Source organism: Podarcis raffonei, chromosome 2 (assembly GCF_027172205.1).
Source record: "Podarcis raffonei isolate rPodRaf1 chromosome 2, rPodRaf1.pri, whole genome shotgun sequence".
NCBI classification, from domain to species: Eukaryota; Metazoa; Chordata; class Lepidosauria; order Squamata; family Lacertidae; genus Podarcis; species Podarcis raffonei.
In genome coordinates this window covers 97,567,046-97,582,203 of record NC_070603.1, presented here as the reverse complement: position 1 = coordinate 97,582,203, position 15,158 = coordinate 97,567,046, and the positions used below count along the sequence as shown (strand labels likewise).

General features: G+C 43.7%; 1 protein-coding gene across 1 annotated transcript in view; it reads right to left on the bottom strand.

The window, feature by feature from the left end:
* The window catches only part of MDFIC2 (MyoD family inhibitor domain containing 2), a 41,523-nt gene extending 27,730 nt beyond the window's left edge, over positions 1-13,793 (bottom strand). The window contains exon 1 of the mRNA XM_053378740.1: positions 13,703-13,793. Within this exon, the coding sequence (XP_053234715.1) occupies positions 13,703-13,793 (91 nt within the window). The remainder of the gene's footprint in view (positions 1-13,702) is intronic.
* Positions 13,794-15,158: the final 1,365 nt, after the last annotated feature.

Here is a 15,158-nt window from a genome sequence, read left to right as displayed (position 1 = left end):
TGGGATGTGATTATGGGTGTCAAGTCTTTGCAGGATTCCAGGAATTGGGATTCCAAGATCCAGAGACAGCTGGCTGCTGGTCTAAGGGGGCCATAAGCAGGTGTATGGTCTCAGATGGGCAGAAGTTCCAAAACAAGCAATCAAGGCTCAGATGAACTGGAAGCAAGTTTGCAGTCAAAACTAGGCATGGTTAAGTTCCAGAGCAGCAGTCAAGGATCTGGCAGACCAGGAGCAAGAATAGATTAAAAAACAGACAGGCTGGCAACACCCAGAGAAGTAACTAAGGCATGCGGTTAGGTCTGCCTTCCCTAACTTTCAGGTGTTTTAGACTACAACTCTCTGAATTCCTTACCATTGCCCAATCTCTCCATCTACCGGAGCACCACAATCAGTCATCTGTGGGGCAGGGAGGGCATGAGTCTTTTGCCTGATCTCTCCAGATTCTTCTTGTAGTCTTACATTCTCTCCTCCTTGTAGGCTGCATTCTTGGAGACAATCATCTCCCACTACACATGGCTAGTATTTAATCACTTCAGTAATACCACATGTCATCAAGCCCCAAGTCTTCCATTCTACTAGAATTTTTATAAAGGTGTGAATCTTTTAACTTTCGGATTTCTTCCTTCTGTGCACAATGTACCAGAAGAGTATCCTTTAAAAGCTTAGTCTCTCCCCCCCCCCCCAATTAATCAACTTAAAGGTTATTTCCAAGAGTGAAAGCAGTCAGTCACTTGACTAAATTGCCTTCATTTTCATGTTTACCTGCATAGTACATACGCATAATGTCAGTTTTGTAATTTTAGTTTGCTATAATTTATTATTTACTTACCTTTCTTTGGTAATTTATCACCTGCTCTTCATTAGAATCAATGCCAGAGCAGGATATAACATAAAAATATATAACACGTAATAAAATAAAACAACCTTTTAAAAAAAAAAACCAGCCAGCACAACAATAAATCAAATTTATATCACAGTATCATGAGAACAACAAAACATCTAGCCACATGCCTCAGAAAATAGAAATGTCTTTGCAAGCGCAAAATGAATTGAGCCAGAATGGTTCTAAACTAGTGGCTGACTTGAATACTGTGGGGTGCTGAAGGCTGCATACGCACGTTTTGTTCTAGAATCAACGAAGGCTGATTTTTCTATATACACAATCAAGATCCACTGCGTATCTTTTTGCCCCTGAAAAGTGCTTCATAAGAAGCTCGTTTTATTTCAAAAATGTAAGCAGATAGCAGATTGGTTCTGCATTACTCCATAATGTGTCCATTTGAAAGCAGATGGTCCTGTCAAGTCTCCACACCTGTCCAATGGTGTTGTGGGTGGGCGTCTACCAAGATCACAATCGCCACTTCCTTCTTCATTCACCTGCAACATGTGCAGGGAGAAAAAGGTGTGGATTACTTAATCAGGGAAGGGTTTTCAAATGTGTATTAACCACACCTATCCATGTGGACAGCAAAATCTAGAACCAACCTGGACTGAAAGTATCCAGTGGAGAATGATTCCAGACTGAGAAAAACAACATTTTGGGGTCCTATAACTGGATTAGTTTGCATGGAGCCAAAGTCATAAACAGGGACTGGTGGTGCCTGCTTGATGACTTTTCCAAATAATGGCAAAAAGAACAAACCACAGGTGCAACAAAATCACCAGCCCAGCACAGAGAGCAAGGTCCTTCATTCCGATAACCACCATTCCATTCCATTTGAGCACTTGAGACATGTGCCCCCTCCACCATCCAAGCTAAATGGTTTCCTAAATAAGCACAAGACCAGGTGTTTCTGATGGAGGAATGGAAATAAATTCTAAAACATCATGTGCAAAATTGGTAATCTCAGCTCATCAGTGCCAGCTACTGAATTTTTTTTTCCATATTAAAAAGAGCAAAGTGTGAGAGACTAGGGTGCACATTTTAAGACATGCTGCTTAACAGTCAGGTATCGCCACCCCTTCTTAGAAATCTGAATTAGCCTCTGGCATGATTTCCTCCCCCCTCAGTATAATCAAGTTGAGACACAAGAAACATAAGGAGAAGCTTTATACTGAGTCAGGCTCTTGGTCCTTCTGGCTTGGTATTGTCTACACAAACTGGTAGGAACTCTCCGGGTTTCCAGACAGAGCCCCTACCTGCTGGAATGCTGGTCCTTCTTCAGATGTTTAGCCACTGAGTGGTGGCCCTTCAATTCTTACTCTTGCTTGCAATTCAAAAGTCATTTACATGAGATCCCTGCATTGTAAAGGGTTTGACTAGATGATCCTCAGGGTCTCTTCCAATTCTACAATTCTAAGATTCAGTGCATCTGAAGAAACAAAGGAAATCATGTACGCATGTAGAAATGTCTGTATTTTCACTCCTACATCCCCCTCACTCAACAAGCACAGTTCTCTTGCACACAACTGACTTCTCTGAATCACAGCCTATGTGAACTCTCCGTGTGATTCATAGCAACAAGCTCTACATCTATCTTGCACAGTCGATATAAGAAAAGGGGCAACCTGGGAATGGTGAGTAAAACAGGATTCTCAAGTTTCTGCTTCCTGTGTGTTGATAAGAACCCCGCTGAAGACTTCAGAACAGCCGGGAGAAGGAGAGCAGCAAAAAGCCAGGAGTGGGCAGAAGAAGCATCTGTGCTTCTGGAAAACCCTGTTCCTGCTGCCACTGGCTTGGTCTCAAAGATGCCTTGCATGTACAAGCAAGCACTTGTGCTTGTGCAAGGCAGCCCTGTTAAATCATTCTGATTTCCCCATTCCCCTAGACTAGAGTCTCCCTTGCCCCTCAGCTCAGCTACAGGTACTCAGGAGGGAGGAAAGAGGAAAGCTTCACTGTGTGAATAGAGTTTTGCACCACTCTTCTATGGCTCCCACCCCACATGTTTGCAGCTGCCTCTGCTGCTGCTGCTGCTCCATAGACTTGGTGTCATGCCTTTATTTCTGTCGCTGCCAAGTCTGAAGCGAGAGGCAGTCCAGGAAACAGGGCATCGGAACGGCACCAGAATAATCCACCCCAAGTCCAGCAAACACAAAGCTCTGCACTTGATTAGCCTTTCCTCCCCAGAGAATCTCAATAATATATGTGGCTTCGCATGTTTTTACAGACGGAAGAAAGACCATAGTGATCATTTGATTCAATGGCTAAATAATACAAAGCATAGAAATCCATCCAGTAATTCTTGAAGTGGAGGGAATTAACATCGCTGAGTGCATCAGTGAACAATGTCAAGCCCAAAGAGTCAACGCAAGGCCAGTTTTGCATCTCACATTTAGTGCTCAATCCCTTTCTTGATGAAGCGAATGGGGGGGATTTGCTGTTGACTTTGATGGAAGCAGGATCAAGCCCTTTCTTTGCGAGCAGTGACATGGAAGGTGGTGTTATGAAGAATGATTATATTTAAAATAGCTGTGATGTAATATCAGTGTCAAGTCCATTATTTAAACAGATGTAAATTTGCTCTGCTCTTGAACTCTGGTGAATTTTGATGGCAATATTAAAGGGATACTATTAAAACTACTTAAAACATCTATTTGTTGGAGAGAAAGGAAGGAGAGAACATGTGTACATGGCATTGGTGGGGACCTGGTTCAAACTGCTTCCTTAATCACTTGCTGCAATTATTTATTTGTAAAGCTTCTTGTATTCTAGCAAATTATAATATGAATAAGCAGCTAAAAGAGGAGACAGCAAACATATATAGGAACATGTGCATGTACTTAAAATTAGCTTATTTAGGACAATGTTTTTCATACATCTGTAGGTCTCCCTCCTTCCAATGAGCTCAGGGAACCAAAGATGGTATTATCCCATTCTGAGCTCGCACAGCTATGGAGCCCACTCTCAATACCAGCCTCTGGCAACTGCCAGGCCCCCAAACCCCAGCCAGTTCTACCAGTGCTGGGATTTGCCTTGAAGCCAATCCAGTATCTGGTGTTTGTCTCAGCCATTTACATTTCTAAACTATGCCCCTGACATAGTGCCAGTCCATGGCATTGTGGGAAATTTAAATGGCTGCCAGGTCCAGCTCACAGCCAGCTCAGGGATGATAGGAACTGGAGTCTTGCAACACCTGGAGCTGAAAGTTCTCCTTCCCTCCCTATAGCAATGTTTGAATTTGGCGTCAACAAAACGATTTGGGAAACTGGGGAGGGGGGGGCAATGAAACTATGAAAAAGGTTGTGTTGCCAAACTCCAAACCCCTCATATTCAGATTTTTCTCATCCATTAAAGTTGGCAGTTCTTTTAAGGATAACAAGCATATATCTCTCAGTCCATTATCACAATGTCTTGAGGAAGGGAACTTGCCATTAATAAATGCAGAGTGCACGGGTCAAAAATATCAATATGAAAAATGGAAAATATTTTCAAGTATTACATTAGTGTCAAAACTTCAGCTGATGGAGAAATCTGAGGAAAGTAATGCGCAGTGGAACAATGGAAAGAGAAGGGGCCGTATTTTAGAAGAGCGCACCGGCTCTCTGCATATCCTGAATTACAAGGATAATTGCTTGGTTTTTAAAATGCAAATATATATATATATATTTAAGGCTAATTGGAGGGAAGTGGCGAAGGTGCTCACATTTCCGAGTCAAATTGTACCATTAACAGGACATTTGGGGGCAGATTAGAGACTTCCTAAGATTCCAAAATTCCACAGCAGTCCCCCTCAAAACAAAACGAAGCTGACTGGTGAAGCCCCCAAAACTTGAGAAGGGAAGGGATGAAGTGTGTGTGAAGGGGAGGAGGAAGTGAAGGAATGAAAATGGACACATCTTTCCATCCCTAATAGGGAAGGAAGAATGAAGAATGTAGGTACTTGGGAAAATAAGCAGAGGAAGGGTATTGGGGGAAGACATTGCTGTCCCTAACCAGCAAAGAGGAAGGGGTGTGCCTGCAATTCTCCCTGTCACAGCCACTATCTGCAAGGTACAAAACTTCATGCATTAATATTGTTTATGCTGCATTGTCACTGTGAAAGGGCTCTGTCAGTAGTGCCTGCTGCGTTTTCCAGAATTGGCAGCGATACTATAAGGGATATCGAAGTACCCATTTTGTTGCTCTGGGACCCAGACATTTTCCACTGTCTGAGTATTATATACAATGGGACGGAAAGGTACAAATTAAGTCATTTTACGCATAAAACTGTTTCATTTGAAATCTAGTTAAAATTATTTTAATGACTTACGTAAAGTGAAATATCAGGTTTTCCCTTTATTCCTTCTTCTTGGCTTTGGCGTCACGCAGGCATATTAATGATTATTTGTCAAAGTCACACTGTTTGCTTACAAGGTATGAAGGCTTTTTAGACACTATGATGACAGCTTTTGATTCGCTTGATAATATTTGGAGTAAGCCATAAAAGCCAATCTCTGAACGAACAGACCACTTTTATTGGCTTTTAGTCCCATTACTGCTATCATAAGTGGTAAATTGGCCTAATTCAAGTAATGCTGCTGCGTCATACTGGAAAACCACTGCTTAGTTTTCAACTTTATTTATTTTTACATGGTTGTACTTTAAGATATGATGGTTAAAAACTAGTGCATCACAGCCCTACCAGAGGTCCCCTCTGGGTCATGGCTCCTAGCAGCCTGTGAGAAAGTGCACACTCCTGGGTTCTACTGCTGCACCTATTTTGTGAATGTAATTTTCTCCGGTATAAAGCGTATTACAACGCCCAGGCAGGAACATATGGAAAGTAGTGCATAAGTCAAGCCAGGACTTCAGTTGCTGCCAAATTATAAGCACAGGCGGGCTTTGCACAACAACAGTGAACTGTACTGTACTCGATAGGCTGTCCCCCAACTTTGGGCACAGGCCAGCAAAAGTACAGCTATGGTTCTCTGCAGTGCAGTGGCAGGGAACATTTATCAGCTGCATTCCCTTACAAGCAGCCACATTTCAGTGTGGTTTGATTTTTGTTTTATCCCTTTATATTTTATTAGAAGTCACCCAGAGTGGCTGGGGTAACCCAGTGAGGTGGACAGGTTATATGGAAGGAGGAGGAGGAGGGGAAGAAGAAGGAGGAGGAGGAGGAGGAGGAGGAGGAGGAGGAGGAGGAGAAGAAGAAGTTGTTAATATCCTGGGAAGTCATCTTAAGGAGACAACACACCACTGCCTCATTCAAGACAGATGGTAGCTCCCTCTTCTCCATTCAGTCCCTCCCTGGACTCACCCATTCAGCCATATGGCTAGCTCTAACTGTGGCATCCAGCTCTGTCTGAATCTGAGTGGTTTTATGCCTCACAAAGTTGTTACAATAGGCCTCACAGGGTGTCAGAACAGTGCTCTTTTAGCTAGATGACAAAAGGCCATGTACCACTGAAAAAAGCTCTGCTGGATGGCTACTTGCAGGTGCAACAGTGCCAGAGAAGTAAGTTTTATTTGTGGTTTGAGGACCCGATCCCCGCTTTGTGGAATGAAGACACACAAACACAGAGTATAAGGTTAATGGGCAATAAAAGGCCACAACTTTATTGATTACAGCAAGGGAGAATTGGCTTAGGCATTGGACCACGACAGATTGACTCCACCCACTCGGAGAGGGGTGAGCCCAAAGGGGGTTTATTCAACAGAAGCCTGTTGATGCTAATACAACTATAAGCTCTCCCCTGATGTCACCGAGGGTCGTGCCATGGCCCCCCACCACACAGGCATCGGACAGGATCCACGACCGCCGGATTCCTTTAACGGAATACCCAAATTTGAAGGGGTAGGCGATGGCCACACCTAGCCCTTCAACACACGATCAACACATTCCAATGCCTAACCTAACCGCCAATACCAAGAAAGTTGTGGCGATTGCTACGAGGTAGGCGAAAAAACCAAAAGGCCTAATGCTAATTGGAAAAATTCCTACCAGGCCCCCTGGGCAACCTGGGCGACCAACCTAAGGTCCATAGCAAGGTCAAGAGAAAAACTAAGCCCTAAGCTCTAAGGGAGTGGAGGGTGGGTGACTTGCGACGAGAAGGCGGAAAATGAGGTGGAATGGCTGGTGCAGCAGTAAGTTAAACTGCAAACCACACCCCCTCCAAGCCACCCGGTTGGGCGCTTACCTGTGGGCGTGGTGCACCAGCCAGGTGAGTGGGGCAGGGGGCGTAACGCCCCCTGTGTGACACAGAAATCGCATCCCGCCCACAACACCTCCCCTCTTGGAGGAGGAGAGGCTTTACCACCACCATGTGGTGGGCATGATGGTGCAACCTCACCTGTGTTTGGTTAGATTTGGACTGAGTCAGAGTCGGAGTCTGATGCAAAAGTTCACTCTCACACAACACAAACACACAGGAGTTTTATTTCAGACTGGTTTATTTTAATGGTAAGAGATTAATATCATCTTTATTATTTATAGTCTAGAGAGTAATTCATGATTAAATAATATAAGAAGCCAGGCTACAAATTTACCTCTTAATTATAGATGCGGCAACACTGCTAAATTGTGTTCCTGTCTCCACTAAGTAATCTCTGGAATCTAGCAGAAGAAACTTGGCACCTGAGCCATTCCATCAACGTCGAAAGAAAGTGTTCCCCTTCCTATTCAAACTGCTTGCAGGGATTTTCCAGCAAAGCTGAAGTGAAGTCTAATTTGTGCTAGTAATTAGTACAAAGATGCATTGTCAGCCATGAGGCCTTTAAGAAAAAAAATTGGCCAGAGAAGCCCAAAACACCCAACTACTACTTCCCTTGTCTTTCTAGTGGAATTGGTTAGATCTCCCCTCTCTCTCTCTCTCTCTCTCTCTCTCTCTCTCTCTCTCTCTCTCTGTGTGTGTGTGTCAATTTCAGGTTCTTCTTTTACTTTTGTCCCTATATTTGTTTACTTGCTGTTTCTCTTCTTAGATCACAAGTAGCTTTGGGATGCTTCCACGTCAAAAGTGACAAAATAACAACAACAACAATAGTAGCATCAGCAGCTTTGAATCACACATTGCTCCCATAGTGGTGTGTGGTCTATTTCATCCCAATTTCCCATCCTGAAAAGAAAAAAACCCAACTTTTAAGCCTCATCTCTGCCAATTCTGAAAATACTGTGTCTGTAAATGTTGGTTGATCCTTCACTTAGTTGCAGTGTATCATCTTCTAAGTACTACAGCTTGATAAGTGTACAGAGAGATGTTTTTAATCTCCTTCCCTGCCCCACAAGCCTCCTAAAAGTGTCTCCTGAACGATGTGGAATGGGGTGCAGCTATGTCGGAGTACAGTAGCAGTCAGTGGCATTGTCGCCACTCTGACCTCCCCATCTTCCTTCCAGTAAGGTAAAAGGTAAACAACCCCTGGACAGTGAAGTCCAGTCAAAGGCAACTATGGGGTTGCAGCACTCATCTCGCTTTTCAGGCCGAGGGAGCCGGCGTTTGTCCACAGACAGCTTCCCGAGTCATGTGGCCAGCAGGACTAAACTGCTTCTGGCACAATGGAACACCTTGGTAGAAACCAGAGCACACTGAAAAGCCTTTTACCTTCCCGCCACAGTGGTACCTATTTATCTCCTTGCACTGGTGTGCTTTCAAACTGCTAGGGTAGCAGGAGCTGGGACAGAGCAATGGGAGCTCACCCCATTGCGGGTATTCGAACCACCAACCTTCTGATTGGCAAACCCAAGAGGCTCAGTGGTTTAGACCACAGCACCACTCGCATCCCTGGCTCCTCCCAGTAGGCCTCAGCAATGCTGGTGTTGGGAGGTCAGTTAAGCGTCATCCTAACCGCTACTGCCATGCATGTGAAGAATCTTTCACAATGTGGGCGGGAGGAGAAAATTTCCTTCTCCAAACTTCCTCCCATATCTTACTATCCAAGCCTACCATTTTAAAAAAGTTGTAACAGGTAATATCAGGGAACCTGTGTGAAATCCTCAGTTGTAGCAGAAATATTCTACTGGGAAGATTAATTATTTCAGGCCTCCTCTGGTTCCTTGTTCTGCTGGAAATGGCAAGATTACTAAGGAAGTTTAAAGATTTGGAAAGGGCCAAATGTTTTTGAAAATGGGAGCTTAGATGGTGTTTTGATGGAAGCTGAGATGAGGCAAGGCCAGAGAAAAGCACACTGGACAGCTCCATGCAAGGCTCAGGCATGAGAAGAGAGCCCAGATGTTGCTTCAGAAGCAGTTCCTTTCAGGACTGAGCCTTATATAGGAGCTACAGCTCCATCTCAGTAGCTGAGATGTGTATCACTATGTAATGCATATCATTTAAAAAGGGCCCAGTCATTGGTAGCAGAGGCTTGTTCCTATGGAGCGGGGAAGACTTGAGTTGTCTTTGGGTCAGAGGGGTAGTGGCCATGCACACTCCTTGCAGAAGTGTTCCCAGTAGGGCTGGCCCCAAGGGGAATCCCCCCTCCCACTGGTTCCTAGCCACAAAGAGGGGAGTCTGATCCCAGGGTCTGGAAAATTTTCACAGGGACCATGGCAAGTGGGCTAGCTAAATCCCCATCTGTACCCTGGAGCACTGAACCTGATCAGGAGTGGGGAGGGTGGAGGCACTACGGTGGCCTTTTTGCATTTCTAAAAAAACACACACACACAAAGCAGAGAAATTTAGCAGAGCCTGGGAAATGGAAAGGAAAAGGAAACACAAGAATCTATGGGCAGTATAACCAAAAAAGCAAGTGTAGGGATTTCCATTTGTGCAATAGAACTTCTGCTTTGTCTCTGCTTGCCTTACGCCCATGCGCTCCCACCCTCCACCAATCTGCTCAAGGTGGTTGGGGAGAAGCCCAGAACAAATTGAGGGGGCAAGTATTTTGCGCCCCCTAACCCGTGGATTTGCGCCCCCTAACCCGTGGATTTGCCCTAACCCCAGATGTTGCGCCCGGTGCGGCCGGGCCCCCCTGCACCCCCCACGTTACGCCACTGGGCCAGCATGATTAAGCCGCTTCTGGCAAACCAGAGCAGTGCACAGAAATGCCATTTACCTTCCCGCCGGAGCAGTACCTATTTATCTACTTGCACTTTGACGTGCTTTCAAACTGCTAGGTGGGCAGGGGTCAGTGAGAGTTAGATGGAGTCAAAAGAGTTTTAACAATGAAACATTATTTAAAATAGACAGCCAGTATTGGGAAGTTATCAGGCTGGACAGCACAGCTGTCTGGCTGGTGCTGTCCTAACAGAAGCATTTCCTACACCTCCCTAGTTACTGTAACATTGTTTCTCTGAGTGCATTTGAAATCCTTCCCTTCCCAGGAGATTGCATTGCAGAGTTCAAGAGCCACTCAGCTTATAAAACTGCAATTAATAGCAGCAAGCTGGAAGTATGCTACATTTGATAGACTCTGTGCCCACTGGAAGGGAGTCTTTAAATCTGCTTTTTTACAACTTAAAGGAAGGGTTGCATTGATTAATTCACTTGATCATAGGCCCGAAGCTGACAAGGCATCTTCCAGAGATTTTAGCCCTCTGGGATTGGCATCATCACTTTTCGGTCACATTTTGCCCTGCTCTTTAAAGTGGAGAGGAGTCACCTAAGGTTACACAACTTGTGGTTTAAATATTTTACCTGATGCCCCCGTGAATAAGTAACTCTGCCACTAGCAATCTTTTGCTAAAATACATCTCTGCTCCAAACTTCAGTTAACTAAGAAAGCAAGCTGGTTTAAAACGGGGGAAAGACCTGGCTCTTTCCTCTGAATGACTGGCTGCATGCACACACATACTTTCCAAAAAGCTCCAACAGTGTCCACAGGTCACCACATTTTGTCAGGAAGGGTCATAGCCCAGTGGCAGAGCATCTGCATCGCATGTAGAAAGTCACAGGTTCAATCCCCAGAATCTCCCCGTACGGCTGGGAAAGAGTCATTGTCTTATTGAGCTAGGTGGGCCAATGATAAGATAGCTTCTGGTGTTCATATGTAAAAATCCCAACGCTGCTGGTCCTCCTAAATTTTCTACTGCATGCCCTCCTTTAAAATAGCACAGGGGTGCCTTCCATGTGTGGTTGGACTACAACCTCCATAATCCCTGGCCATTGGTCGTGGTAGCTGGGGTTTATGGTAGTTGTATTCCTACAACATCTGGAAGGGAACACTTTGCTTGCTCCTGGAATAACACATGCCAGTGCTTTGTTAGGAGACGGACTGCAAAACACCTAGTCTCTATAATTTCCCCCATTTAAAATCTGCTCTTCCAGCAACAACAGCTTGTGCCGATGGGAATTCAAAGGGCTTAACCTTGGCTGGATCGTGTCCTACATTTGTGGCTCCTTCTCCTTCTCCTTCTTCTTTCAGGGGCTGATGCTACTGGAATCAAATATCAAACAACCTCCTCAAAAAGTGCATGGCTCTGTCTTCGGCTCAGCATTTCCTCCACGAATGAAGCGGGTTATGACCTTATAGCCAATAAACACTTAATGGATACATTATAAAGATCACAACCTCTTACTAGTGCACACAATGATGGCACTCGCAGCACATAACGTATTATTTTGCAAAATGTTTTGGAAGCTCTGAGGGCGCAAGGCACTATATAAAGAGAGCTACTACGCCATATCTTTATGGCATATTTCTTCCACTGTGTGGTTCACGGTTGTTGTTTTTAGAAGGCACAAGTAATCAATACAAAACCAGGAATAAAAATAACTTTCCTTTAAAACTGGATGCTAAAAGAACATACTGCTTTCTTGCTTTTGCAGACAGGATCAGGTTCTACTATGCAACTCACTCTTTTTGCTGAGAGACCTGAAAACTAATATTTTTAAGTGGTGTGGAGCACAAATAAATAAACATAAAAACCATTAATAAAACATTGGGGCAGCAGAGAGGGGAATCCTGTTCATCTTTCTGCTAGTTGCTTCCTAACACACCCAGTGCCCCAAATCGTCTGGTTCTATCCCTGCCTTCACATTGATGACTGGTAGCTTGCTGTCTATAGAGAAGCCAGAACTACATCTCCCTTTCCCATCACACCACAGAACTATGGGAACAGCCAAAGCTTAGAGGTGGAGCATCTGCCGTTTATGCAGATAGTCCCAGGTCCAATCACCAGCATCTCCTTGTAGGCCTGGATACATCCCCTATCTGAAACCCTGAAGATCTGGATGGACCAATCTCTTATTCAGTATGTTCCTAAAACAAGTCATATGTGTTTCAAGACCAATAAGCCCAAATCAGCCTCTGTAGGCATCCAGGAAAACCTTCCAGGTAAGAAACTCTGGTACCCAGAGGTGGTACACTGCACATTTCATGTTACAAACTAAGCAAACTGAAAACAGCTACGTGTTACTGATGACCACTCTGATCTGCAATGCTAATACATTCATCAAGGGTGGGGGACCAACAGTTCAGAGGAGTTCAAGGTGGCATACATGGTTCTACACCTCCACAACTACCTGTGTGGTAGGTTAGGCTGGCAAACAATGGCTGACCAAAGGTTAATTTGTGAGCTTTATGGCTGAGTGGAGATCTGAACCCTGGTCTCCCAGGTCTTAGTTCAATATTATAACCTTACTGACCTGTTTTGGAGCACCATCAGCAGCAGATTCCCATGTGCTGCACTTCCCATTGGCACAGTGAAAGCCCCTACAGTGGTGGAGTCCCCTGCCGGTGGTCAGGCCCTTCCACCAAATGCTATTCGCCCTCCAGTAGCAAAGATAATGGGAGTTGCTCTCTTAGTTAGTATACCTATTGCACAGGAGTAATTGCGCTAATGCCACTGTAGCAAAAACAAGAGAGACCTGTAGCATTTTGAAGACTAGGCTTTGTCTACGGTGAAAGGCAGTCTATACATTCTGGCAGTGCCGGATTTACATATAAGCTAAACAAGCTATAGCTTAGGGCCCCACTCTCTTGAAAAATTTCAAAGGGAAAAAAACCTAGATGTACATTTCCAAAATATAAGATAAAAAACAAATAAAGCCAACATACAGCAACAGTATTTTGTATTGTGTAGGCTCCTATGATGTAAGTAATGGGCCCCACCTGCTATATAAAGGACCCCACTACCTTCAGTAGCTTAGGGCCTCATCAAAGCTAAATCCGGCCCTGCATACTGGAAATAAATAAATACATCATGGCATTACTTTTCATAGACAAAAGACGTTTTCATACTATGTGCACCATGAACGTTCAATGCTGCTGCCTGCAGTTTACAACCAGGATAGCGCTGTCATCCTCTCAGACTAAATGTGTTAGTCTTTTGGCAGCCACAGTTTAAAACTCTGTTGTTTCCATTATCATGCAGATGTGAGAACAACATGCAGCTATGTCGAAACATTGCGTATTTTTGAGACAAAACATGTTCTTCTCCTTTGCTCCTTCTAATTCTAATGTATTTTTCAAATGAATCTGAGCAACAGCAAACCAAATGCCACCAAGACATGCAGCCATCTTCCATTAAATCTTTTAACGTCGTTATTTGCATTCCAGCCATAAACTTTTGCCAAGCATAATTTCGCAGATAGCATTTCTCTTTCCTGCATCCTTACTTTATGTCAGATGCTTCAAAAATTCATTTTGACTGATTTATATCACTATATCTAGAAACTAGGCCCACTTCCAATGGGGCACCTGAAACGTTCCTTATTTATTTTTTTACTCAGGATGAAAAATTTGATTACTGAAAAACAGGACTCTCTAAACTTTAGGCCAAGCCCCAGAATAAGCAAAATTCACTTGCCACTGCTGTGGAGGTAGGAGTTAACCACTGTTGAATTAGACTCTGTTGTGGAGTATTACTGTTATTAGGAAGTATTTCCAGTGATAAACAGTACAACTCACCTTCTTTCAACAACGTTGAAGTATTTTGCTGGTCATTTTCAAAGCTCGGTGTTGTTCTAATTTTCGCTTTGTCTGTCTCTGCTTCTGACATCTACGGAAGTAAGATAGTATCAGTAAGTTTGAAGTTTGAACATGGTGGAAGCAATCCCTGCAGAGTTAAAACACTTTATGCCTCAGAGATTTCTCTACTCAAAAGTCCCACTGAGCTCTGCAGTGCTTGCTCTTCAGTATGCAGGTATAGGACTAAAGACTTAATTATATCCCACGACAATCCATGCAATGTGCAGTGTAATCCTAAGCATGTCTACTCAGAAGTAAGTATGTCCCACTCAGTTCAGTATAGTCTCCTCCCTAGCAACTGTGTTTAGGATGGCAGTTGTACAGCACAACCTTATTTCTGCATGTCTACTCAGAAGTAAGTTCCAATGGGACTGACTTTCAGGTATGTGCATACAGGACTGCAACCTTAAAAGAATTTAGCTTTGGGTGGGTTTTTCCCATTCCCTATATTTATATACTAAGAAGTTTGTGCCATGTTAAATAAAGCACATTTCCCCTTATTTTTCTAAAGATGCTGTATGCTGTAACATCTCTTGCATTAAACCAATATGCCTTTTCGCAGCGCTTTATTAATATTACATGCGTTCTTCGATGGCACTCCTATCAATTTCACGTTGAGTTGTATTAATAATACTTACGAGTAAATTACAGCACGCAGATATGCCGTGCTTGGGTAGGATGTACCCCTCTGCCTGCTTAATGTGATTCTAAACAGCAATAAAGCAAGCTATTAAGCTTCTCACAAATAAATATCAATAAAGAGAAGTTCAGCTAAAGTGTAACCAAAATTTTCTTTACTACCATCCCCAGCCATTTATCTCTCCTAATGAAAATCACCAGCCCCCAAAGCATGAAAAATTACAGTACCTGGGAGTGTTATGTGTGTACATTAGCCTGCTGAGTATTATCTGGATTTCCTGTTGTAGTTTACCTCCACGGATAGCTAGGAAAAAACAATAACACTGGGCTGTCCAGTCTTCTTCTAATTGATTTTCATCTTCTCAGAGTCCAATTAGCTCAACCATTGCCATAGGATTACTTGTACATTCCAAGCAAAAGAGGTGAAGATAATGAGGTCCAGGAGCCTTTGCTTAGTCTGCAACCTCCCAGGTTGTGTAATGTCCAGCATTCCCTTACACTGACAAAACTAAAAAGATGAGCACGGCAGTCTCTCTTTCCTCTGCTGCGTAGTGTCAGATTTGACTTGCAGCCAGAATCAGCCAACTTCGTGCTAAAATGATTTTTTTAAAAAACAATCTTTTCTAGTTAAAAAGTTGGGTTTTTGAAGAAACTACATAACAACGCTAAGAACAGTCCAAAAACTGCAATTCATCTGGCAGTGATTCTGTATAAAGGAAGAGACACGTGATCAGCTGTGCCCAATCTGAACGTTGTT